Source organism: Anarrhichthys ocellatus, unplaced genomic scaffold (assembly GCF_004355925.1).
Source record: "Anarrhichthys ocellatus isolate YVR2014 unplaced genomic scaffold, GSC_Weel_1.0 scaffold66, whole genome shotgun sequence".
In the NCBI taxonomy this organism is placed as follows: domain Eukaryota; kingdom Metazoa; phylum Chordata; class Actinopteri; order Perciformes; family Anarhichadidae; genus Anarrhichthys; species Anarrhichthys ocellatus.
The window spans coordinates 1,499,007-1,523,164 of record NW_022280096.1 but is presented as its reverse complement, the minus strand read 5'-3'; the positions used below and the strand labels follow the sequence as shown (position 1 = coordinate 1,523,164).

Genomic DNA, 24,158 nt, shown 5'->3' with positions numbered 1-24,158 from the left:
ACTTTGTCTGTCTGCCGTTTTGTGCAAATTCATCAACTCCTAGTAGAGTAAGTTCAGTCTGGCTAAGACAAGTTGTTTATTACAAACCATGCACCTGTGTCACTTTGGATTTCTCCTGTAAGGCAGGCCACCAGTGTAAACCTAGAAAGGACACTTTGAGGGGAATAAAGAGTTGATAACCAACAATACTTCTTCACACTGTCTCAGATCCTCAAGTAAAATGGTACATGTATGTAAAATCAGTAATAACAAATGATCATATTCAATGGCCAAAGACAAGCAGGTTATTGTGTCAAAATCTTTGAATACTTACTTCATTTCTGCTTTTCTTTTTTGTGTTTCAATATTTTTTTGGAAAACTAAATCTGACCAGTAGAGGAAAGTGTGAAGCAGATGACTTGGACTCTTGGTCAGTCATCTCGGGAGCTTGAATTTGAAGAGATATCCCCTTTCTTTCCTCTTGAACCTTCCGTCACTGGTTCTAAATGAACTGTGTCAACATCCTCAAAATAAACTCAGCCTTTTCTCTGTTTCCTGCCACTCAAAACCATGCATTGGGAATAAAATCCACTCAACTGTAGTCAACCAAAGACTTCCTTTTCCTCTTCCAGACAACAAAAAGCCATTTAACAACAACACAGCCAATCCCGGCTGAGATTGATCGATGACATTCTGACACCATGGGGGACTACTTTTCCCCAAAAAGGATGCTGTACATGAAAACAGACCTTTAAAACTGAATGCCATTATATTTCTGCTTGCTTAAAAGGCCACAGCACAGTATTGACTGTGGAGCAGTGGAGCATATTGGTTAACTGTCAGAATGTTTTTTATGCATCCTCTTCAGACAGGTTGAGGGTATTATGTAACCATCATTAGCTAAAAAGTGCTTAAAGACAGATCGGCATATTGTGTTTGCATGGCCTTGGACTGTGCGATGGGTTGGTCCACCACTTTGGTCCTGACTGAAATATCGAAACAATTATGAATTGGCATGACGTTTTATACACATGTTAAGTGGGGCTGTGTATTGGCAAGCACCTCACAATATTGCGATACACGTGATAAGATGTAGAGCGATATATTGCCATATGATACGATACATATCGTCTAACATCTCATGTCAGGGCTACTCTCTCTGCAGGAGGGAGCCATGTTTTGACACGTTTCGTCACCTCTTCGTAAATCCTGCCACTACACTGCTACATCCATCATGTGTCGGCAGGAATGAGCCGGGATCATATAGTATACTTACTCTAGAGTCTAGACAGTATATGGCTGCTTGCGTGTGAGACGCCATGCTGGGATTTTGGCCGGATCATTTGTCATTTTTCAGGAGGTCACTGGCCGTAGCTTAGAAGGCAATGGGCAGCGTCATCTAGCGTTACATTATGACACAGTCAATGCATGAAAAGGAAATACATAGAGCAGTTTGTATTGTTTTTCATGTAGTTTGATCTGTTATGTGGATATTTGTAATCATAGTTATTAGTGGCCATTTAATTCCAGAATGAGTCTGTTGTGGACATTGCATTTAAACGAGGTGTATACAGTAATGTACTTGAGAGCCAGTAGGATTTTTCTGTTATTTAAGAAGTGACACTTTCCATCCCAATGTCAAATTCTCACAGCTCCAAACATCTGAACCAATTTTCAGAAATAGTTTTACCAAGAGCTCTGTGCCACGTCTGCTTCTCCAGAGTGTTTCTTTTCTAGGGTTCTGTCCACGTCCATCCTTGTCTGTTTGTGTTTTGTGAGCTGCAGATTGACTTTTCTTCCCCTTGTAGTAAGAGCCTTGGACCTGACCTGACTCACGAATCAATACATGCCTCCGTCAGTTAGGGGATCCATCTGTGGACAGGCTGCTGGTGTGCATGCATGTGTGGATGTTTGACCCTATTTATTTTTTGTGAGAGAGAGAGAGACAGTGCAGTTTGAAAATGAGTAGAACAATGGTGAGCCAAGGTTTCATTATCGTCCAGGCTACACAGTCAACAGCTTGTTCTTAGAATGGATTTTACAACTCAGACCAATGTGGGATGTTTTTTACAGCAGTGCACTGCTTGGCAAGACAAAATGGTTCAGTGATCTCACGCTGCTTGTATATGAATTTTGCAACAACATATCACATGGATTTTGACATTTTACTGAAGCAAAATCCAATAATGCATTACTGTTTGCATGGGAAAGCGTTTTTCTACACAAATCAACTTGAAAAGGACACTTTATTCAGTAGACCCTGTGTAGAAAGAAAAAACAAAAAGCCCAAGGTTGGTGCCATGTGGCATTGCACCGTTTACAGGTACAACCTGTCCCTGGTGGGATGCTCACAGCCTCAGCATCTCCCTAGACGCAGCCAAATGGTGGTGCATTTCTGAGGCCACAGGGCTATTTTTTCTTTTAAAAGCTGAAGTGTCAAAACAGGTATGTCACGGTTGGGTACCCTTTTTAATCCGTGTCTCTCTCCCCGAGAGGCTTCCAGTCCTGCTGACAGTCTTCCTCTTCCTTCGCCACCCTCGCTCTGGCTCTCTCCTCCTTTACGAACTAGTTGGGGCGACCTTGGCTCAGTGATATAGCGGGTCGTCCTTCAATCAGAGGTTCGGCGGTTCAATCCCCATGCCATCGGTGTGTGAATGGATATGAATGGTTATATAGTCCTGATGGATGGTGGCACCTTACATGGTAGCCCTGTCATCAGTGTGTGAATGGGTGAATGATGACATGTAGTGTTAAAGAGCTTTGAGTGGTCGGAAGACTAGAAAAGAGAAATACAAGTACAGTCCATTCAGCATTTACCAGAAGAAGGGAACAGAATAGTCCGGCCCAACAACCACCATGATCCATTTGTTCTTATTGTCTCTACAAGACAGGTTGTGTTGTTCAGTGTGTAGTAGAGTTGCACATGTTCCATTTTTATTTTACATTTCCAGAAAAAGATTTCATGATTAGAGAACTTGAGGTCTATAAAGGGAGTGTGCAGGGAGAGGAGGAAGTAGCGTGATGATTACGTTTTCTGTCACTTTGTGGATGATGAATACAGCTGCTACTGGGCATGTGCCCCATGTATGTGTGTGTTACCCATTGATTAAATATTTAAGGGACATGCATCATGCATGTGTCTGTGTGTATTGGCTTTCATACCACACGCTCTCTTGTATCTTCTCGGAAGCGTCGGTAGCATACATAAAGCTGTCAGAAGGAGGTGAAGCATATGCAAAATATTGCCACACTTTGTCCTGTTATGATGGTATCTGTGTGTCTTTTTCGAGCACACGCTCACACAGCCTCACTTTCCCATCATCGTTGGTACCACATACTTTAAAGCTCACTGAATGTAATCTGGTCTCTTCTTCACAGAGGCATCGATCCTGTCGTATGATGGCAGCATGTACATGAAAGTGGTGATTCCAAATGTCATGCACACGGAGGCCGAGGATGTCTCCCTGCGCTTCATGTCCCAGCGGGCGTTCGGCCTGCTCATGGCCGCCACGTCCCGCGAGTCGGCGGATACGCTGAGGCTGGAGCTGGACAGCGGCAGAGTCAAACTGACGGTCAACCTAGGTATCGTATAAACCTCCCCGTCAGAGCAAGAGGAGGCCTTACTGTCTTTGTGTTTCCTACTTTTTTTTTGGTACCTTTTCTTTTTGGTCCCGACATGATATCAGACCTAACACACACTAAACCAGTCTTTGTAGTTTGTCTTTGTAGCTGCATGTGTTGTTTTTGACTTGCCTGGACTGTGAGTTTTTCTGCCTTGATGCTTAGATTTCATTGTAGATTTTGATATCCATCATTCTAACACGTAACAAAGTTATCCATGCTCCGCAGCACATCTTTTGAACGGATCCTCACTTTAATCACTCTCATTATTGTATTCAGGTAGATTTTTCCAAAGGCACAGCATTTTCCTTTTGAAATTGTTGTGATAGATGTCGCAGTACTCAAACATGCATTAGTTCAGATAGCAACATCTTAGCTAACATTCTGCCATCTATTCAGAACTGCAGGTAAGCTTCAGTACATTTTAGTGCTGCACTGATAGTATGAATTCTTATCATGTGGGTCTGTTTCCTGTGGTCTTTTTTTTTTTTTTTTTTTTTTTCTTTCCTCCCTCATGATATCCGGATCATGTCTCTCTCCGTCCATTAGTAACCCTTGGTTTAGCTGGCATCTCCCATGCCTTGTTCAAAGATGGCACTCACCCCTTCAAAGGCCCCGAGCCTGCGGCCCGTCTGGCAAACAGCTCGATGCCACAGCACCCAGCGCGCCTGCAGATGGTGGCACGAGTGGTACACTTAAGTAGAGTGCAGGCCTTCATACCATGGCGCCTAGAAAAGATACTCTCGACACAAAGTGTGTGTGTTCATACAAATGTAACTCGTTCATTATGTTATCGGTTACCACAGCTGCCAAAAACATGGAACACCTGTACTCCATATTTCATGTTTTTAATGTGGGCTGTGGGCTTTTTCCAAGCAACTCTAAATTTGATTTAAGATTCCAACAAAAAACAATTTAATGCTCAGAACTCTTATTTGAATAACTTACACAGGAGAGAAAGTCTTCTTACCTTTGTGCGGTGTTGGTGCTGCGTGGCTCGATGCTGTTTGTTCCCACTTTTCTGTTGCGGTTGACGGCACATGACCAGCCTGGTCACATGGATTTCAACCTGCACACGCCAAACACAGGTTCAACACCTTCCAATAGATAGAGATTTAGTAAGTAGTAAGTAAGTAAGTTTTTATGACAAATCATATTAAATTGCTCAATTTTACACTCTCAAGTAAAATATTTTGGCTCTAGCTGCTGGGTTGCAAAAAAACCATGTGGCCATTGAATTGCGAGCGACCATTTTGAAATTCAACATGTAGCCAAAATAACGCTCATGTGATTCTAGGTATTAGCTCACCTGTAAAGATATGAAAGTCCCAAATTGAACCAAAGAAATGGACACAGTTGAATCAGTACTGTGATACTGACCATAACTGGTACAATGTGATTGGCTTCAGCATTGGAAGTAATACAAAGATTTGGATTGGGATTAAATTGGGTTTCCATTATCAGTATAGAGATATTGACAATCACGCTAAAATGGCCGCTGGGGTCATGTGACCGTCCCCGGAAGGTGGCTTTTCTTGCTCTTGGATGTCTGCAGCTGTAACCTTGAAGGATGCGATTTCATCTGTCACTTATTCTCCCCTCCCCATCTAGACTGTGTCAGGATAAACTGTAACACCAGTAAGTCAACATTCTTCTTCTGCAGCCTTCTTCCTACAGTACGATCAATGTTTGATTACAGCCTGTGTGCTAGATGTAAGGGCAGAGATGTGTGAATGCAGGGACTGATAAGAGTGGGGGGGAAGTAATAGCCAGAGATTAAAGTTATGCAAATGTTACTTAATGTACTCTATATGTTTTAAATGGCCCACTTTCCAAATTGATTCAGGCAACCAGTTCTTAATCTTTCCCAGTATGCCTATAGCTACTTGCTGAACATTTACACTCAGACTCTGTGGGCTATGTTGTTTTCCCACTACACTGTCAAATATTCCTGTGTGTCTCACTCGCTGTGTTTCGTCCTTATTTGAACTCATGCAGCGGTATATACTGTAGGCCTACAATGGGAAACATAGATGATGTTAGCAGACATGCCGTCACTCACGAGAGGGACTCTTATTTTTCATTATTTTCAAAAGCACTCACAGCGTTGTAGAGACAGAGAGAGGGAAACAGAACAAAGACTTGAAGGGGTTCAGGTGTGTTTGTGTGTGAGTGAACAGATTGTAGACATGTGTTCATATTGCTTGTTTATTGTCATTAATTCATAATAATCCAAACTCTAAAGACTTTTATTAATTTAGCATTTAAGTGATATGCTATGCATAGTTTGACTGTAAATTCATATATTTAAAATCAGTCATTAACGTAACAATTGTCAGTACATTTTACATTTAATCATGTTAAGTTGCGTTGGTTTGATTGAGTCAGACCTAATATAATAAAGTACTGACCACAGCAGTACACAGGATCGTAATGCCTGGATACATGCCACAATGTGCCAACAGCAAGTGTTCTTAGAATAATTTCATATTTAGAATTTTTGATTGAAAGTCACGAGGAGGAGACTTTCCTAAATGTGAGACTTTTATTAGAATAGATTACCTTCTTCATATACATGCAGTGGACTAGCATTCCTGTAGGTCAGGACTGGCCCAACAACTGCAGTCACTAAATTAAAAAACCTAAAGTTGGTCTTCAAGTGACTGCTGAACACTGCGTATCTGGATTTAAACCCTGTGTTCAATATTACTCAGCAGATTCAGGACTCTGAGCTCAGTGGGGCTGCGTTGCCCTCTAGTGGTGGCATAACACCTTACACTATCTATCACCATCACTAACAGGACTGTTGTAATGACGCGATGAAACTGCAGTTCATTCGTGATCTACTTTCTGTAATTAAACTGCTGAAACAGTGTTTATAAGTCAGAGTATAACTCAGAGTTTTTCCAAAACTAAAAAGCAGAGCACTACCAGCAATGGAGTGAGACAGTTATATTATCAGTTATATTATGTTATGTGTCAACTCTTAGTCACAGCCTTCACGGCCTTGTATGAGTCACAGCACACGTTTTCTTTTATCTTGCTGTCGGTTGTGATTTGTTGTATTGTTTTCCTCTGTTGTCAAATCAAAACCAAATGTTTGTTTGGAAAGTAAAGCTGCTGTCTCTAAATGATGAAGGTCTCAATCTGACTACACATGTCCAAATTGAAAAGGCTTTTCCTGGATAACATTTCCAGTGTGTTGCATTAGTAGTGAGAGCAGAGGTTTGGTTTGTGCTTGTGCTTCCCCCGTCCCTTGACTAACTAACCCTCCTCTTCAGGCAAGGGCCCTGAAGTTCTTTATGCCGGACAAAAGCTCAACGACAATGAGTGGCACTCAGTACGAGTGGTCCGCCGCGGTAAAATCTTCAAACTCACGGTGGATGACGACATGGCTGAAGGTACTACTCTTGTGTTCCACTATTTTACTATAAACATAGTAAATGTTACCATATGTGCATGGTCATATCTTTTCTTTTTTTGTTGAGGTATGGGTGAAGACATCTGGGATGATATTCTGTGTCAGTGGCACCGCTTTAGGATTCAGACAAAAGACTTCTGAGGAAAACAAATCAAAGATAGATCGATACTTCATCAAGCCCACAAGGGGATATTTTTTAGATTTAAAGATTACTTGTGCCTTGTGTTTGATAATTGATGATATAGTAATACTGACCTAATTCATTGGTGTGTGATTTCACCATTTGTTTAAAAATGTGTTTTCTTTATATGTTAGTTTTTGCTTTTACTTGACCGTCTCAGCATTGGTGGGGTGTTGCTTCAGCATGACACAAAGTGAAACTGGGCTGGAGGTGGCAGTATCTCTCCTCCTCTTCTACCCCTTCATCCCTCTGCTTCTTCTCCTCTCTCTTCCCTCCCTCCATCTCAGGTCAGATGGCGGGCGACCACACCCGTCTAGAGTTCAACAACGTGGAGACGGGCATCTTGACCGAGAGGCGCTTTGTCTCGTCTGCTCCCTCCTCCTTTATAGGGCATCTTCAGGTATGAATACAGACAGATGCAGCAGATGCATCCTTTTAACAAACATTAGTCACAGATAAACTCGTGTCCCAAAGAGGAGGGGTTTTCATCATTATTATTCATCATCTTAGTCAAAGGTGTGGAATTGAAGTGTGCTTCAATATGTCTCGACTCCTCTGCCCATAGAGCCTGAAGTTCAACGGGATGCAGTACATCGACATGTGCAAGAACGGGGACATCGACTTCTGTGAATTAAACGCCCGCTTTGGCATGCGCTTCATCATAGCCGACCCCGTCACCTTCAAGACCAAGGGCAGCTACCTGGGCTTGGCCACTCTGCAGGCCTATACCACCATGCACCTCTTCTTCCAGTTCAAAAGCACCTCGCCTGACGGTTTCATCATCTTCAACAGCGGAGACGGAAACGACTTCATCGCTGTAGAGCTGGTCAAAGGGTGAGTGGGGCAGTGACGGTGCAGACATTAGGTTCATATAGCTGCACCGGTGTGTGTGTGTGTTGTATGTTTTCCTAAGGCCTGATGAGGTGAACAGTGGTGACCCATCTATCTCTGTTGCACCTTTCGTTAGCGTAAAAGTGAAAAGATCTTTGTGTTGCAGCGAAGATTGTTTCATTATCAGTTTACCTCCCATTAGTGTCAGAGCAGTGTGTGTGAGAGCTCTTCCATTCAGGGAAATCCGACTGGGAAGATAAATGGAAAATGGACTTGCATTTCTCTTCTGCCGGTCATTCAAAGCTCTTTGCACTAAAGACGCTTCCAGATTACTCTGAACTTCACTTTTAGTCAGAGTTTCTACTTGTAAACTCTGGTTGAATCCATCCGCTCCGACTGGACGAAGATTGTAAATGTTAAAGCATCAACTAAAAGTCAACCTAATGTATATTTGACTGTAAGTAATTCAAATAATACATAGTATCATTTAGTAAAACCTGTTCTGCATGTAAATTGATGTCAGCATGAGTCACAATGTTATCAGGTTGCTGGGTACAGTAAAGAATCTCTGAAAGTTATCTTCTCTCCACAAAAGTTATCCTGTAAAATGTTAAAAAGTCCAGAAGACTCTGTTGGCTGTCCTGCTGACAGCTCAGTTGTGTAAATACCAAAGAAACATCAGTTTGTCTCAGTCGAGTCACAGTTATTGTTTATGTTTGGGATTGTGCTCCAGGAACGCTTGGAGAGTGGAAGTTGGAAATTTCAACTAACTTCCGATGTCTGAGTCGTCTGGAACGCATTATTACATTATAACATTCACCCATTGACACACATTCAAACACTGCCACCTGCTCATCAGGATCTGACGAATGCACATTCATGCTCATCCACACACTGATGACTTCAGCAACAATTTAAAGTTCAGTATCTTGATCAAGGACATTTTGACATGCAGATCGGAGGAGCCGAGGCTTCAAACTGCCGATACAGCGATAAGTGGAGGACCTGCTCTAACTCCTGATCCACAACCATAGGATAAAAGGAGGCTTACTGCAACCACACACTCATCTACACTAACAAACCCTGATGTGTTGATCTGCTGTGCTCCTCCTCTGCTAGGTTTATCCACTATGTGTTCGACCTGGGGAACGGGCCCAGTCTGTTGAAGGGGAACAGTGACAACCCACTGAACGATAACCAGTGGCACAACGTGGTCATCACAAGAGACGCCTCCAACACACACACGCTGAAGGTGGACACAAAGTCAGTCACCCAGAATGTCAATGGAGCCAAGAACCTGGACCTCAAAGGTAGCTCATCCAGGCTTCTGGAGAAATCAAATCTTCATGATGAGGGTCAAAGATTGTTTGGACGGAGACAGACTAGCTGTTTCCCCTGGTTCCCAGTCTTTGTGCTAACCTAAGCTAACCGGCTGCTGGCTGTAGCTTCATAATTACTGTACAGACAATTTTCTCCTCTAACTCTAGAAAATAAATGAGCCTATTTTGAACAATTCATTTGCAAAGCATGTATTATTAGTGTACATTTACCATGCTAACTATTACAGAATGAGATAGCAATATATTTAGTGAAGGGAAGGTGACATGTTTAGTTCGGACTTGAACTTAACTTGAACTCAGGAGTTGGGACTTCAGAGCTAAAACTACAACTACTGGCAAAATGTGCCACCACTGAATACTGAGACTTTATGAAACACTCCTATGGTCCTAAGCAGGGGCGTTTCTAGGATTCAGATAAAGGGGGGGCTTAGCCCCAAGGGGAGTGGTATGTTTGCGCGCGTATTACGTGGCAATGTTTTTTGGGGCCCATTTGGGGCCGTGGATATCCATTGTTTCAGACAGTTCATAGATTGGTTCAATCAGAAAGAGTGTGATTTTGCTCTGTAGTTTTGCTTGCATTCAGTATATGATAACACAAGAGACAGAATTTCAGGGTCATAGTGAAATTTGACAACACAAATATGAACTTTTCTCAAATAAAGAGAGAGAAATAATTTTCCTGCTTGTAAAGGAAAGACGGATAAACTAACTTTCATATCCGCGTCACTCCCAAATCCTAATTCTTAAAGGGGCCGCACACAATGGATGGAGAATGGACCTGACAGTGTCAACTTTACATCGTTAAGTATGATGATAGGCTATTGGATTGTAATTTGAAGGGGGAGAAAACATACAAACCAGAACGCACGCACAGATGTAGCATGTTAGAGTTATAAATAACTTGTCCATGTGAGAAACAATAGTTTAATTTAATGACATCACCACAATAAAAAATTAAAAAAAAATTCTTTTTTTTTTTTATCCAATAATGGCAAATTATTTGGGGGGGCCTAACGACGCCCCTGGTCCTAAGATATTGTTGATTTCAGCTGCACGTTAAGAGATTCAAGATTGGTACAAGTCGAGTATCAGGCCTGAGAAACACATCCTCAATCTATACATGTGTCAATAATATTAAATATTATTTGTATCGTAAGAAAGAGAAGATAATTGAACGGAGGTTTACTTGAAAATAAGGAAATCGTTTTCTATTACATTAGTAACCTGAATATTTCTCAAACTCATGAACATACTTATGTCGTCTCCCCTCAGGTGATCTGTTTGTCGGAGGTCTGGGACCCAACATGTACCAGAACCTCCCTAAGCTGGTGGTTTCCCGGGAGGGCTTCCAAGGCTGCTTAGCCTCAGTTGATCTCAACGGCCGCCTGCCAGATCTCATCAACGACGCCCTTTTCCGCAGCGGGCAGATAGAGCGAGGCTGTGAAGGTACAGATGGCCTGTAGCGTATACGAATCATGACCTGCTCCAAGAGATGTATTAGTCTCATTAGAAGGCTCTTCAGGAGCCCTTAAAGCCACTCTCTGGCATCGTTAATCCAATTCATTTTCTTTTTTCCTTCGCCAGGCATTTGTCACATCACAGGAAAACACTTTGTCTTTTAGTTTCTTGCTTGTTGATTTTTATGTTGCATATGTTGTCTATTTTAAGATCAGTACTGAAACCTGAATAACAAATGAAGAAACATCCTGTTTACCCAGATAATGAAAGATAATGAAACTGTAGCTAAAGTGATGCTACTTTCACTCAAACACTCACTGCCGTCGTTTTTCCTTCTCCAGAACCAAAAAGCTCTGACCTAAGGCAGAGTAGTTTTTTGCAATTGCAGAATACAAAAAGCTGCTGATGATGTATGTACATGGAGACAATATTTAATTTAACGTCTTTATTGTTGACATTTTAATGACCAATCAGTAAGCTAGGGGGTTTCAATCTATATTAGTTCTATATTCTCACTCTTTCCATGGCCTGTGCATATGCCCTGTAGAGGGCAGCAGAGGATTAAGCTGGTGCTGCTCAGTGGCCTCAGTGAGGAGAGAAAACAACTTCTCAACAAATCCTGTGTAATAAAAGAAATAGCACGTAGGGTTTATTTCCGGAGCTCAACCCTCACTAACAAATCAACAAGGCCCCCCAATGTTGCACTCTGCACAAAGTGACACAGTCTGTACTTTTACCAACACTAACAATGCTGGTCCCTCACTAACCTTTACTCTTGTTTTCCGCTCTGCTCTGTTCTGTTCTGTTATTTTCTTTCTGCTCTAACAAAGTTGGTTTCACCAAAGCCGACCTGCAAGGTAGAGGGTTAAACTCAGCCTCTCTGAGGCCTGCTCGCCTGAAAGTCTGCTGTGTGCAATGCATTGTGGGTGTCGCCATGGCAGTAATGTTCCCTTGGTGCCGCAGAGGTGACTTGCTCTCTGGAAAGAAAAACTGAATATGAAGATAAAAAGACAAAGACAGACTAGTGGCAGACAAAACAACAGATTAAGTAACCAGGGGAAAAAAAATAAATAAATAAAAAATAAAAAAAAAATATATATATATATATATATATGATTATTGTGTGGATATTGCTATTTCATACTGTAGCAGTGTGAATGCAACTATGCTTATGTTAGACTGCAGCACAACAGTAATATAACTGCATGTTTTCTTCCCTGCTAACCACGGCTGAGTGTATGTATATTTGATAAAGTTGCAAAGAATTTGAGTTGACATTATATTTAAAGAGAGCAAACAGATCAGGTCAGATGGGTGATGTTCATCCAGTATGAGCATAAAGCAGAGGCAGATCATTTGTAGGAGTGCTTTGTGCTACTATGAAAATACCAGTTGTGACACATTACAGGCCGGCATACACAGCAGGAAGAGGCTGTCACTGCACATCCAAACACCGTTGGTGTCATGTCTGTCTCTCTCTTTAAAAAAAATAAAAATAAAACTAACCTGTCGCTGCTTTTACCCAGCTCAGAGTGTTGTTCAGAGAGCGAGTGATCTCCTGCTGCAACGCTCAAATGCAGCGAAATCCTCCATTGCTCACGCTGACAAAGGAGCACCGCCGTGCACATGCAAACATGAGATTCCCGCTGATGCAATACAGAAATCCATGTATGCACACAGTGTGGAGGATGCCTGGCTGACCACCATCACCGTGCATTACACAGTAAATGCACTTTCAGCCGGCAAACTTGCTCTGTCCTCCACTTCAAATGTCTCTTCACATTGTCTTGCACAAGACAATTAACACCGTTTACTTGCATTTGTCTGCCATTTATTTGGACTGTTTATTTGATTTTACTTGATTTGCTTTTGTTTGTTTCCAACGTGGTTATCGGAGGGGGTTCTGTCGAGGTCCCCCCCCCCCTGTCTGTCTAGACTCCGGCGGGGGAATTGTTTATCTTGTTATCTATGCTGTGCACTTGTCCTTATCTGCATTCCCTCTCAGTAATAGTATTCAAAGGTAAGAGCTATGTGTGGTGTAGACGAATAGCAAACACACATCCAGTTTGACTTTGAATACCCTCCTCAACTCCTGCCTGACTGAAGTGCATACACAAGGATATGCACTACGTGTTCTCAAGTGCTCCATTTGTTTCTCCTCTTCTCTTCATGAACTCCGTCTGTCTAGTGTTCACCGTGTATTCTCACAGTGAAAGAGATATTTGGATATAAAATTGCCGGGCCACTTTAATGCATTTTTTAAAAATGGGTATTGTTTTTATCCATGAGTCATTTGTTAAAAGGTTTTTTTTTGATGTCATGTCTTGCTTGTTCACAGAGGGAATGCAGCATTCAAAGTTTTACTCTGATAAAACTTTTTTTAATTAGTTGTTGGAATGATAAAAAATTGCATGCATGTCCACCTGCACACACTCTGCAAAAGAAGGACACGAAGGGATGTTGACAGTGTCATCACATCAGCCCAGCTGTGGTACAAGTCGTCTGCTGAAGCATGTCTGAAATGCAGATTAGACCTAAGCTAGCATAGCATCCTGTACAGCAGTTTTTACAGCAATTACCTTAGAGAAAAAGGTGATGCTTACACCGCTTGAGAAGCGTGCTGTTGATCCTGTGAAAACCTGGCGCGTCTGCTTGGGCTTGCCACTGCGTTTGCCGCTTTACCCAGCATGAAACAGGATTCCCCAGACTGTTTTTGAAGTGTGTTGTACTCCAGGTCAGGCTTCCTGTGGTGGCACTGTTTGCTCCTTGTTCTTTCTTCTCGGCCCACATGCTGTATAGCTATCTCTCTAGAGTGCATTTCTTCTGCATGGGTCCTGCATTGTTAAGGCTCAGCAGTAGCTCTTATTGTTGCTTGATTGTGCTCCTGTGGTATCTCTGTCTCCCTCCCTCACCTTTCACAGGCCCGAGCACGACCTGCCAGGAGGACTCGTGTGCCAACATGGGTGTGTGTATCCAGCAGTGGGAGAACTTCACTTGTGACTGCTCCATGACGTCTTACTCGGGAACTCACTGCAACGACCGTGAGTACTGCTTGAGATGTACCTGAACTTGACCTGCATGTGCAGTAGAGGAGCACTCCTCTGATTAGTACATGTACTGTATATGTGAGCTTTATCAAGTCTGAGAAAGTGACTTAATTAAGTAACATCTATTAAAGCAATATCAGCGTCTACTTGGAGACCTGATCAGCATTTAGCATTTAGTCAAGGACTCAAATTGCATGGGAAGTACAGGATCCAATTTCCAATCCAGTTTGACCCACATTAGGAAGTGAAAGTCTGGATATCTCAGCCATGCAGCACCAATTTGGTCTCTTTGGTCCCTTTAACTGTACGGAAGTGCAATTCTAAAATGTAGGAGTGCTCCTTTAAAACTGCCATATTTCACTTCCTGCATATAGACGTGCATACAAACACATTATTACGAAAACATGAACTGAAAACACACATACACGTAAAGTGGATGCACCTATGGAGCCGTGCCGTCCTCTCTGCCACAGTGAGTACCACATCCTTGACTCAAGGACTCCAGGCTGTTTCACTCATGTGCTTATTAAGCCCTTGTCAGATTCGCTGCATGAAAGTGGAGCTGAAAGCTTCATGTGATCTTTAAATGAAGCAGCTGAAAGATGCCATCAAAGGGTGTTTTTTATTTTCTTTGCTGCAATGCAGGCAATTTCTCGTAAACAAATGCTTGATGTCCCGAGCTTTCACATTTCGGGCTTCGGAGTGAACGGCTGCGACTGATGATGTGTAAAATATCCACTTCTGTCTCAATCGCCTTTTCATAAACGCGCTTCAAATAGCTTTCAAAGAAGTGGAAGTGTGAGTGTGTGACGACAGGGGACTTCCCCTCAGTAATCACGGTTGGCGGTCTTTCATTTAGCGGTTAATAGTCGGGGCATACTGCTGCTGGGCCAGACTAATGAGGTGGTGGAGGCTGTTAGGATAGCTGCTCTCCGTGAGAGCTGGCATCCCCTAATCATCCAGACCTTTCTGATGTGACACTGTGTTGGACTCCATACCTCTCAAATCCCAATTTCCTTTTTTTTTTGCTCTTTATTTTTTTGTCTCTTCTTTGTTTTCTATCTGCAAAAGATGGTCTGATGCTATGGTGTCCACGCAGGGCCAATAATTGACTCCAATTCTCACCTCGTGATGTGAGCTGTGTGTTTATGGGTTAATCAGTGATGAGAAGCCCTCATTACTTCATCTCCTGGTGATGACATGGAGAGAGATTTCATTGATTTCCGACACAGATATATTTCTTCTTGAAACATAAGAGATTGGGATAGTAACAATTTTCATCTCATGACAGTGCAGGTTTAAAAGTCTTAGTTCTCCTGTTGCTGGCTCTGGAGAGAGATGTTCACTAATATCGACTGGACTGTCCAAGCGTATAATAGCATCCTTATCTGAGCGCTGTTGCCCTAAATGGGATTTTTGTAGTTGATTTTCTCTCTGTTTTTCAAGCTATTTCTTTTCATTTCCTGTGCTAGAAGTAATAATAAATAATAAAGAGAAGCAAAAAGGATAAAGAGGTAAAGAACGGCCAGTTTGTTTCACAGGAGTTAATATGCGCGCCCAAGATAAGGGGTCTAGTTTTCTGTTGCATTGAATCAATGTTCTGATGCTGACTGACGACAGAGGTTTCACACACCACCAGGTGGCAGTAAATCCATAAGCAGGACCGCACACTGTCCCTCCGTGCTGTGAGGAAATGAGATGCATGAAAATCAGCTTTCCTGTTATTTTCCTCTTGTACTTCTCTCAGTCTCTTTATCTATCCTCCACTACAAACACACGGCCCATCCAATTTCTATAGTTATGGATCATAGAGAGAATATTGTGTATCCTAAACAATGCAAAATCCTGAGTAGTACAATACGATCATATTGCCAACAGTTTCGTTTCTGGATTGTAGCTGGATAGAAATGAAAACGGTGAGCACAGTCTGTGCCTTGTATGTTTTGTATGACTGTGGGACTCTCTTTTATTCAGTGAGCACAGCGCTGAGAGAGAGTTTTTAATTAACAATGTGGGAGTGGAGCTTCTCCCTCTGTTTCTCTCAGTCTCTCCCTCTCTGATAGCTGGCAGCAAATATCAGTAATTGTCTGCTTCTCTGACTCCGTCTCTACCCATTGTCCAAATGAAGAAACTTGAACAAAGTAAAGTGAACATTTCTGCCACTGAAGCCTCTCGCAGTTTCATCTGTGCGATTGTTAGCGCCGAGCCTGCGTGCCCTCTCTGCACTTCTCCATTGTAGCCATCAGGGCTCTAGGTGGCGGAGGAGAAGAAAAAACATAAAGCCTCAGCAGGCAAGAACTATCTACACTGCTTTCATTTATTCCTGTGTACCCCTGCAGCCTGCACTTTGTCTCTGCACACCTTTACTTGTGGGAACAAGACACAAAGGGACTTTGCACCATTTCAAAGCCACTTGGACAATCTGGAGGTACATATTGTGCTCAGCACTGCTTAAAAAAAGGGGGTTTGTGGGGATGAACTCTTTTTATAGCATTTTCATCCTGCTTGGTTCTGGCTCACTGCTTTTGTCATGCTCATCTCCATCTCCCTGTCGTCTCGTATCCATCCCCCCTTTTTTCTCTCAGTCTTTTCTCCTCCTCTCCCTCTCCTCTTCCTCTCTGTTTTCTGAGCAGACCTCTCCCTGTCAGATTCTATGAATACCGCGTATTTTCATTTAAATCCAAGGACATGGGAGCTGTGGGCCAAGCAAGAAGAGCAGCGGACACTCCTCTTCCACATCCAGAGCAATTACTCAACTTACGTAATAGAATTATCTTTGCAAAGGTCGCTGCATTGTTCCACAGTCAAGAACATGGTAAACAAACAGAAAGAGAGAGTGGAGAGGGAGGCTGAAGACAGGCAATGGAACACTGTTCGTCAGTTGGATGCTGACATCAGTAATTGCTTAGATAGATTTAGTGATGAATTTCTCTGCCAGTGTATTGATCCCTACCAACCCTCTGGTACTGCTCAACCCAATGTCCTTAATTCACTTTCCAAGGCATGCTCAGAGGGCTGTAACCATATCTGGCTAACTGCTTACATAAATGACACAGCAGCGGCATTGCTTTCTTCACTACATAAAAGAAAATAATCATGGCATTCGCCTCGTAGTCATTTCTTCTTCCGCTGGGGAGAGGAGCGAGGAGGGAAAGAAAAAGGACAAAAGAGGTCCGGGGTTGAGGAACAAGCTGTGTTTCCTCTGGTCCACAATGTTCTACTCAGTAGCAAATCAGCAATAATAACATAATAACAGCATTTTCCCTCTATTGACTGATGTGTGTACTCAACAGCATTAGATCCAGAGGGGGAAATAAAAACATAGCCACACAATGGCACTATCCACTTTGAAATGACATCAATGAGGAGTGAAGGTTTTAGAATAAACAAAAAAATGAGAAACAAGACACAAAAACATACACACACGTTACTGTAGACCTCCTGAATACTGAAGGAGTTTTCATTGGAGCATTGAATAATTCAACCTGCTGTGTCTACAGTATGATGAAGTAGCTCAAGCTGGCCAACAGGTGTTGAGCAGGGGTTAGCTGGCTACGAGGTGCTCTCCGCAAACCATGGAGCCTGGCATAGTTTCAGCTAGGCACGGATGTAGTGGTGGCAACTTAAGATCACAATGGATGTGAAATGTTTTCCTTTTCCTTGATTTTCTTCTCTCAGAGGCTCATAAAAGTTTCCATTCAGTGCGTGAAAGTACCTTTTGGCGAAATGGGACTTATACAGTAAGTGGAGCATTGAAATATGAGAACATTTGTCTATAAATACCACAGGTAGATTAGAAATGGGCCAAAATATTTCCACAGAGAATGAATTGTCCTCAGGGCACCAGCTATCCCAAAAGCACACTTTGGAATGATCTCACTATCTTTGTTGTAGTAGTTGAGGCGAATATGTCGGCTGGAAATGACTGAGGCGTCACATGATCAGGTGGCTTTTTAACAGCTACTTCACAGCTGCCTGCAGTATCCTCACTAAAGAACACGTTTTGGATGATGGAGCTTTGCTGAGGAAACGGCTCCTGTTATTGTGTAGCTGTGGCTGGAGGAAAAGGGTAATTGCCCAACATCAACGCAGTAGAATTGCCTGAAACACATACAGACGCAAGAGGGCACACACGTAAAGTTGTCCCTCTGAGGTTTATAATATCTCTTCCTCCCCCATCACTTTATCACTCCTCTTCCTTGTCTTATGATATCTGTATTAGAACTGGAGCTGCATGTCCAGCCCTTGGGGGTCTAACGAGCTGCCCCGCTATTGGCTGATCAGGCTAATGATGCTTGCCCAGCAGTGCATCATGTCACTGTGATAAGAGTGGATGTCACTTGTGTCAATCGATGTGTCACCGCCGTGCTCAGAGCCGCGGTATAATTGGATATACGCAGTGCTGTGGAGCCTAAATGCCCCAGGGCCAGAAGAAAAGCAAATGTAAAACGGGTAAAAGGATGGAGAAGTGTGCGAGATTTTACTCCTCAATGAGTCGGTGTGCTGACGAAATGTGCAGTTCTCTATATTTTGGGGTAATTAATTTTTATTTTCATATATTTCTGAGCCATTGCTTTTAATGCAGAATTATTTCTTGGTAGATTTCTTAAAGCCACACAAACTCTTTATTGTTTTGGTTTTCTGGTCAACAAGTCTGCTCTCATGAAGGGTGCTGAATTTGAAATGTATTGTACATCTATGATTGAGCGATTACCTTTAGCTCTCAACATAGCGATGGCTGAGCCAATGGCTAGTAGCTAACAGTGCTAACGACACGAACAGTTCAAACAACGGCAGCAGTGCTGACGGAGCTGACAGAGCCTACCTGAAAGAGAAGCGGCGTGTGTCAGGAAAGCGTTATCAGCGGTAACCATCCAATGAGTGCAGCACTGAACTCCCCATAAAAACAGAAATCATCCCTTTACATTTCATTTTTGTAAAAGAGTTTAACAAATAAAAGGCAGTGGGTTTATTGGGAAGCTCTAGGTGTAGGTAGGCACAAACAAAATCATGCCTTCTTCTGCTGTCTCTGGAACTCCTCTCACACTTTCTGCAAAATGCTTCGGTGAGCGAATGAGAGATATGTTGTATGGAGAGGGAGAAAATGATTGAGTTGAACACATTACAGACAGTTACGATGAGGTGCATCCATCTGTTTTGGTGCCAGGCGGGTAACCTTGAGGCTGTCAGAGCGTTCCCAGCCCTGGCCCTCACAGGCTGAGAGCCCAGCCACAGACACATCCATCAACACATTCCACACATTCCAGGAGCAGCAGCAACACATACAAATCACCTGATCAATGCCTTGAACGCCTCGCCTGAACTTCAGGGTTTTTGTCAGGAACATGTCTTGAGTAAGAGCAGTTTGGGCGCACGTTTTCTTTCGCATATTGGACATTTATTTCTGCGCTGGTCTTTCAACCGTACATGTCTCTTTCATCATATTTCTTACCCCAGTGCTTTTGATCTGACACCCTATGAAAGAAGGAGAACTTATCTTTTCTTTTAAACGTTTGTTATCACTGTGTGACAGCAAATACACATTGTTCAGGACAATAACTTGATGCTTTGGTTTTTGAAAGGCCACACAAATAGAAGTCATTTGTCATTGGCAGACAGCGTCCTCTGCACTCAATTGCATCAGTGAGTACACATTACAATTTAGATGTGCATGGATCAAAGAGGAAAGGTGAGAAAAGTTACAGGAGGGTACTTCATCGGCAACAAGGGACACTGGATCTACCAGTCCCATTTGTATTCATCTCAAATCAGAATTTGATCTAACTGTGTCTCTGACTGCATTTCATCAAGTGCCAGACTTAGATAGACTTGATAATAGGCAATGCTGTATGTCTGATGCCCACTGACAGACACCCTTTAACACTTCTACCATACAGGCAGGCTTCTGCAAGGGTCACACTGACCGTTTCAGGTAATTGCCAGAATCTAGTCTCATTCTTGTTTCTTTCGCAAGATGGCTCTGTCGCTCCTGCTTTTAACCGGTCTCGAATGAAACCTGAGATTTACAAAACTGTTGGCGGCAAAGTTATTGTTCAGGATGAGTTGCTTAACTTTCTCGCTATGAAAATTAAGGCATTAAGCCAGGACGAGATCGTCCTGTTGGCCGCGAACACGTTTGACTCCGAGTGGATAGAGTCCTCGAAAAAAAGTTTAGTTTGAACTCTGCCCTACTACAGACAGCGGTACGTTTCCCATAAAGGGGCACAGAAAGACATAAACAACATTTAGAGTTGCCTTAAAGTACTGAATGAGTGCGGGGAGAACACTCCCAGATTTGTCTCTCATTACCTGGATGAATTGCGTGTGGTGACATTTTCCAACATGGATGTTTCGAGCTTACTTGGGAGAATAGAACAGCTGTACACTGAGGTCTGCTCAATGAAGCAGTCAATGCAGCTGCAGGCTGATGTAAGCAAAGATTTTCGTGCCATCACTGTGGAAATTGATCGCCGACTGTATGCACTGGAGCGTCCCACTGACCTGACTCCGGGCGGTGGCACAGGTGCGTCAGCAGTGCTGGACGGAGGCACTGTGCGCGCGAAGGCTGGGACCACTGGCTCTGACAATGCAGGGCTTGGGGCTACCCTGGCCGAGGCCTCGGACGTTGATGCCGGAGAAGGGGCTGAGGCGGGGCCCTGCGATCTGGACGAAGAGAGGGCTGCGAGGAGTTCCGATTGTTCAATATCTTTGTCACGCTCCCCAAAATGGAGTCATGTCGTGAAAAAAGGCTGAAGTTAATGCATGTTCCAGAGAACGCTGCTGCTCAGTCGGGATCGCGTACTGTCGCCCCTGGGCGGAAAAAGAGACCCCGCAATGTTAAGCCTGTTGTTGGGACCAGAGCTGTGGGCAGCATCAAAACGGTCAAGACCAAGCTGGTGAGTGTCTTTGCTACCAGGTTCTCATCAGATCTCGACGCTGAAACGTTATCTGTGTATCTTAAGGAAAAACTTGGCCGTGAGGTCAACTGTCAAAAGATCGACACTGTCCACAGAAGATTCAGCTCATTCAAAGTATCTGCTGAATGCAATGAGTTTGATGAAATGTACATTTCGGAGCTCTGGCCAGAAGGGGCATTTGTCCGGCACTATTTTGAGCCCCGCAGGGTGGGAGTTATCGGGTCTAACCATGCACTTGCTGTGGGGGGATATGTGTGCCTGTTGGTACTATGGGCACTCACTTGCCTTGCTAAAATGTTTATCCGGGTTTTGTCGTACAACTGTCGTGGCCTGCGTGTGGGCCAGAGCGTTGGGGATAAAGCTTGCCGCATGGTTGTTGACAATCTTTTGGAGAATTGTGACATACTATGTTTACAAGAGACATTCTTACCAAAGCAAGACTTGGAAAAACTGAACTCTCTCAATGATAACTTTCATGGTGCTGGGGAGTCTACAACTGACCGTGGCATGGGAATAGTCAGAGGAAGGATACCAGGGGATGTGGCTATTCTCTGGAATAAGAAGCTTGACTCATTGATACATGTGGTCAGGCTTGGTGTTGACTGGTGTATTGCAATACAGTTTACTCATGATAAGGAATTCATTATCCTAAATGTCTATTCACCCTATGAGTGCAATCACAATGAGGATGAATATCTAAATAGGCTTGCCTTCATCAATTCCTTCATTCGAGATAATACTTCTTCTAGTATATATGTCATTGGGGATATGAATGCAGATATCTCAGACACAAGCTCAGTATTTGCCAATCACATGGCTCAGGTCTGTAAAGACAATCATTTTATATTGTCAAGCGAAGTGCTTTTGCCTACAGATAGCTATACATTAGTGAGGCCTGGCACACTACGTCATGGCTGGACCATTGTATGAGTACAGCTGATGCACATGCTTCATTGGGATGTATGGGCATTCTTTATGGAGCAGCAACAACTGATCATATACCTTTTGCTATGTCGATAAATGTCGAACATCTTCCCGGCGCTATCTAGAAATGGAAATAGTGTCAACACAGAAAAACTTGACTGGTTAACTCTCCCTGAAAAGGACATCTTAGTGTATTCTGCTCATACAGACCAGTCCTTCAGTAATATTCATCTACCTAGAGATGCAGCTATGTGTACTGATGTTAATTGTAAGGATGTGGTGCATAGAGATCTCTTCTTCATGTACAATGATATAGTAAGTGCTCTGTATAAAGACAGTAAGCCCTACTACAAGCATACAAATAAGACCCATAACATCAAACCTGGTTGGAATGAGTATGTAGCTGAGTATCATGCTAAGCATATTGTTCACCACTCTACACTGCACACTTGTGGTCAAACTACAAAACAAAGAGCTTACAGAGACTTCAAGTAGCTTCTAATGATGCCATGAGAATACTGCTAAAGAGAGCGAGATGGAGCAGTGCTAGTGAAATGTTTGTGGCTGCATGAGTCAATACTTTCCAAACTGTTTTAAGAAATCTCATGTATGAATTCATTTGTCAGCTTAATGACTCTGAAAATGAGATCATATTGGTTTTAACCAACATAAGGTTTAGTAGCACATGCTACCAGTCCCAGCTGTGGAGACATTGGTACAGCTGTCTCTTTGTAAGGCATTGCTAGGCTGATGTACTTTTATTGTTTGTGTGTCATTTTATGTATTTGTCTCTCTGACTGAAATAAAGTCTATCTATCTATCTACCTATCTATCACAATTAGAAGGTATAACTACCCACAGGGCAGTCCTGTTTCCATAGTGAGGTTACTCATCTGAACACTGTGGCATGAAGCGGTTCAGCCTTTTGAGCTAGAAAAGAAAATTGCACTGTTTGATAGCTTTCAGCCATTCATTTTTGACCATTAACGGGCTCTCAACAAAAGAACACGGTGTTGCGTCTGAAGGGCATGGGGACTATATGCTCCTGTGCAGGGGGCCAAGCCATCCACAGTGTCCATCAGATGCAACTGATGGCTTTCATCATGTGAAGGCATTTCAAAGGCAATTACCTCTGACATTTTTATTTCCAAAGAGAACAAGCAGTCCACTCCCACTCGCTATACTGAGGCGCACCTTCCCATGCGTCCAACTCAAACCGGAAGAGGATGACTTTTGGGAACACCTGAGGTCATGCTGTCAGTTGTTGTAGTGCTGGGCGGTATACTGGTTCATCCGGATTTAAGGTGTGTTTAGTATGGCCTCTTCCTCTTTGCTACTCTCTGCTCTGATATTTCATTTGATGTAAATGGACATTACCGTTTTCAAAATAAAATTCACTTGTTTCATATTTTACTAGTACTTCCACCAAAGTGGCTCGTCTTCAGCCTACTAGCAGAAACATGACATGGAAGAAGCTAGCTCTCAAAAGGTCATCATCTATATTCATTAGACAATGGCCTGGATGAATATGTAATTCTGATTTGCTCAAAGGTTGTTTCACATACCAGCACTCATACTGTAGTCAGTCCATATCCTTCTGGCTCTCTGTAGTCTGAGTTCATGACCTTGTTCAGACGTCTGGTAATATATCATCACGTACAAAGGAGACAGCTATAGGAACATAGAAAGGGGAATTTGGGCCCCAGCTATGGGCAGGTGAGTTTCAGCACTGCTGTGGCAGGACGGACTTCTGCTGTTAACTTACCCACAGATTGCTGTTCACACCATCCAAACATGCAAGCCTGACCAAATGAAGATTTAGGAGCTAATGACTGAACTGAAAAAAACATAAATACACAGCCTGTTGTACACAGCAGCAGCATGTTTAGCTAACGATTAGCTGGTTCAAAAAAAGGACAGTGATTTGTGTGTGAATTAAGTCACGAGAACACACATATTACTCACACAGTTTTTGTGCAAGTTGTTGTTTCAGTTACTTCTTACCACCACTTAGCAGCTGCTCATATTAAACTGTATCATTGACATACTTTAATTTCAATGCTGCCCAGTTTCCTTACATAAGTATGAGTGTTGCCCTGTTGTTAAACGTTGGTGAGGAAAAAGAACAAAGTGAGTCGCAGGACACTGTCTGTCTATGCCCAGGCCATTGATAAAATAGAATGTGTTATTACCTAGCAGAAGCTAAAGGAAACAAGTTGAACCAGACTTGTGTTCACTTGTCATATTCACAGCTGGAATACAGCTCTGTTGAAAAGTAGCCCAGTGACAACCCTGCACACAATTTACAAGTAGCCTCTCACTCTGCTTCTCTAAGTTACCACACCTTTTTTGCTTTCCATAGTTTTCCCTCTCGGTCTCTCTCTCTCTCGCTCACACACACACACACACACACACACACACACACACACACACACACAC

General features: G+C 42.9%; 1 protein-coding gene across 18 annotated transcripts in view; it reads left to right on the top strand.

Annotated features, from left to right (window-relative positions):
• The window catches only part of nrxn3b (neurexin 3b), a 389,076-nt gene that overhangs the window by 224,999 nt on the left and 139,919 nt on the right, over positions 1 to 24,158 (top strand). For 9 of the 18 annotated variants that reach the window (XR_004213676.1, XM_031872805.1, XM_031872806.1 and 6 more), the window contains 9 exons: positions 3,358 to 3,561; positions 5,212 to 5,238; positions 6,882 to 7,001; positions 7,490 to 7,602; positions 7,768 to 8,036; positions 9,153 to 9,343; positions 10,646 to 10,819; positions 11,662 to 11,688; positions 13,753 to 13,872. Coding sequence is in view for 15 of the 18 variants with exons in the window: in XM_031872805.1 (XP_031728665.1) it covers positions 3,358 to 3,561; positions 5,212 to 5,238; positions 6,882 to 7,001; positions 7,490 to 7,602; positions 7,768 to 8,036; positions 9,153 to 9,343; positions 10,646 to 10,819; positions 11,662 to 11,688; positions 13,753 to 13,872 (1,245 nt within the window). In the remaining 3 variants the exon portion in view is untranslated. The remainder of the gene's footprint in view (positions 1 to 3,357; positions 3,562 to 5,211; positions 5,239 to 6,881; positions 7,002 to 7,489; positions 7,603 to 7,767; positions 8,037 to 9,152; positions 9,344 to 10,645; positions 10,820 to 11,661; positions 11,689 to 13,752; positions 13,873 to 24,158) is intronic. The other 9 variants (XR_004213678.1, XR_004213677.1, XM_031872819.1 and 6 more) reach the window with 1 other exon arrangement.